Below are 2,873 nucleotides of genomic sequence, written 5' to 3' on the forward strand. Positions count from 1 at the left end.
ACGTCCTCATCAGCCTTCCAAAAAGCGAGTGAGGATCTAATCACAAGAAGGACATAGTCCAATAACTGGGCAAATGTCTCTCAAGGATCCATCGTGGCTGAGCTGGGTTTGTAAAGGATTTTTAAAATCTTCATAAAATACAAGACGCAGCCTGGATCCTTTTGTACTTCATATAAATTTTATAGTGACTATGTCAGCTTTGTTTAACTGGTTTAGGTGTTTCACTAGAAGTTGATCTAAAGATAAAGAGGTAGCGCTCAGTGTCAGGACATCCTTGTTAAATTAACAAAATGAATTGTGATTGGTCCGAAACATACACTGCTGTTCAACCCATGTAAAGACCTTCATGGTTGGCAATATTAACACCGATGCATTTCCCCAGTGGAAGCTATATTTATAGACTTCTGTTGATCTGTCTCTGCATGTTGTGCAATCCAAAGTGTGTTTTTGATTGCTTACACAGAGCTGGAAATTTCTCTTAATTTTTCATAAGGAGATTCTAATAGAGGTAAGAAGTAATTTGAAAATAATATTAAGCTTTTACAATAGTTACTCAGTCTATTTGAACTACATTTACACACCTTTCTTTAAAGAGACATTATTTTTATTCTTGTTTGCAATACAGATCAATTTCATTCTGTATAAATCATAAAATGTTGAACACAAATTGGACTGGATCTCTGCAGTGTCGTCTAGCTGTTATATTGACAGTCACTGGTCTCATTTCTCTGACCATCATGTTTATATGGACTTCACCTCGGACCTTTTGTCTACCCGAACAACTTTCATTTAAGCCAGACTCAGGTAGACACCACGTAGAGAAGAACAACTCACTTGATGAAGCAGTGGTTGACAAACCTATTCTTTTGTTATGGGTCTGGCCTGAAAACTACAGATTTGATCTGAATATCTGTAAAATTATTTACAACATTGACGGATGTCACTTGACAGATAATAGATCTCTCTACAACAACACGGATGCTGTGCTGCTTTTCCATAAAGCTATTAGTCTGTCCACACTTCCTCCATCTCCTCGCCCTCCTTTTCAAAAGTGGATATGGATGAATGTTGAATCACCAACTAACACAGGGAAAAAACCAGGAATTGAAAACCTGTTTAATCTGACTCTCAGTTATAGGGAGGACTCTGACATTCCTGTGCGGTTACGCCTGACTAGCAATAAGATCCCAGATGAGAATTTTGAAATTCCCAAAAAAGAAAAACTCATCTGTTGGGTTGTGAGTAACAATGCAGAAAGCACAGGTGTTGGCACGAGAAACACTTACTATAAAGAACTTAGCAAGTACGTCAAAATACACGTGTATGGAAGAGCTTATGGATCGTTCCTGGATTATAAAGACTTCTTTCCCACCATAGCCAGCTGTAAATTTTATCTCTCCTTTGAGAACTCCATTCACAAAGACTACATCACTGAGAAGTTAAATGGACCTCTGGCAGTAGGTACTGTACCTGTGGTGCTGGGACCTCCTCGAAAAAACTATGAAAGGTTTGTACCGGGTGACTCATTTATTCATGTGAATGACTTTCCAGATGCAAAGTCACTAGCAGAATATCTTCAGCGTCTGGACGTGGATGATGACGCATATCGCAGGTACTTTAACTGGAGGAGACATTTCTCAGCTCGACCTCATTTAATTATACAGAAACAAGAGTTTGTTCTGGCTATTTGTACGGCCTGCGATTATGTAGGAAGACACAAAGAATATAAAGAAGCTCACGATATCTATGAATGGTTTTTCAACTAATGTCATCTTAGATTTTAGTGTTAGCTTAACCTTGATAATGAATCACTGCAAAAAAAAAAATGTTAAAGTTACAGAAGGCAGTTCTGGTCCTTCATTTTTATTTGGTTGAAACGCATTCTAAGCTGTAATAAAATACTCTGGTAACCGCACGGTTCAGACCGCATATCTTAAGTATCACTGCGCCACTGTTGTACATACTGATTTATGAAAATAAAAACCACAGTCTTTAATCATATTTAAAACTATCCAGATAAATGTCAATAAATATTGTTGAGTTATCTCGTCAATTTAGAGAAAACGCTTCTGTGACGAGTTTTTACCTCAAATTTCACTAAAATTCTTCATAAAAATGGAATTATTTCAACTTTAAGCTCAAAATTTGAGAAGTGATTAGAAAAGAATGTTTGTTTGTTTGTTTGTTTGAAAGCGGAGGGTCTGTTCTTTTTATTTTATATATTTTATGTTTATTTAAAGAAGAATTTTTTTCTGAAAGGTGTTAATCTAAAACTGGGTGGCAACTTTTTTTAAAAACGCTGAATGGGAAATAGTTAAGCATGCTTCCAAGCATTTTTGATCCACACTTCAACAGTTGCATGATATAAATGTTTAAATTAGCTGAATGTTTATTTATGAAAATAAATCATATTTTCATTGTGTCTTTGTTCCGTCTGTGTTTCTTGGGAACTGTGCTCTGTTGCAGCCACACTTGATTCTGAGGAACTACTTTGTTTGGCGGAAGAGTAATATTTGTACTAATATAATTACAACTTATTTGATGTGTTTTATTTTATGAAATCCTGCTATGCATATGAAGTAACCGTTTTAGTGGTAGTGCATTTTATAACAACACTTTGCCATTCTACACTCTAAAAAATATTGGGTTGTTTTTAACCCCGGACTGGGTAACTATAGGACAGAACACATTTCTGGGTTAAAGTGACCCAAATAATGGGTTGTTTTAACCCAACTGCTGGGTTGTTTCAACATGGTTGATTAACAATAACCCAGCACAGGGCCGGAGTGGGACTCATTTTCAGCCCTGGAGTTTCATGCCTTAGACCGGCCCACTTTAGTTCACGACTGACTATTAAAATAATATCTTTAAAC

The 2,873-nt window shown here is 36.4% G+C and overlaps 1 protein-coding gene across 1 annotated transcript; it reads left to right on the plus strand.

The window, feature by feature from the left end:
• Positions 1–332: 332 nt before the first annotated feature.
• LOC141363858 (4-galactosyl-N-acetylglucosaminide 3-alpha-L-fucosyltransferase 9-like) lies at positions 333–2,561 on the plus strand. Its single transcript, XM_073867361.1, has 2 exons — positions 333–508; positions 626–2,561. Exon 2 carries the CDS (start codon positions 654–656, stop codon positions 1,764–1,766), a length of 1,113 nt encoding a protein of 370 aa, XP_073723462.1. The 5' UTR covers positions 333–508; positions 626–653; the 3' UTR covers positions 1,767–2,561.
• Positions 2,562–2,873: the final 312 nt, after the last annotated feature.

Source organism: Misgurnus anguillicaudatus, chromosome 5 (assembly GCF_027580225.2).
Source record: "Misgurnus anguillicaudatus chromosome 5, ASM2758022v2, whole genome shotgun sequence".
Lineage (NCBI taxonomy): Eukaryota > Metazoa > Chordata > Actinopteri > Cypriniformes > Cobitidae > Misgurnus > Misgurnus anguillicaudatus.

What these genes read in the sequence shown, in the direction of transcription:
- LOC141363858 (XM_073867361.1), top strand. Translation starts at nt 654, where the DNA reads ATGTTGAACACAAATTGGACTGGATCTCTGCAGTGTCGTCTAGCTGTT.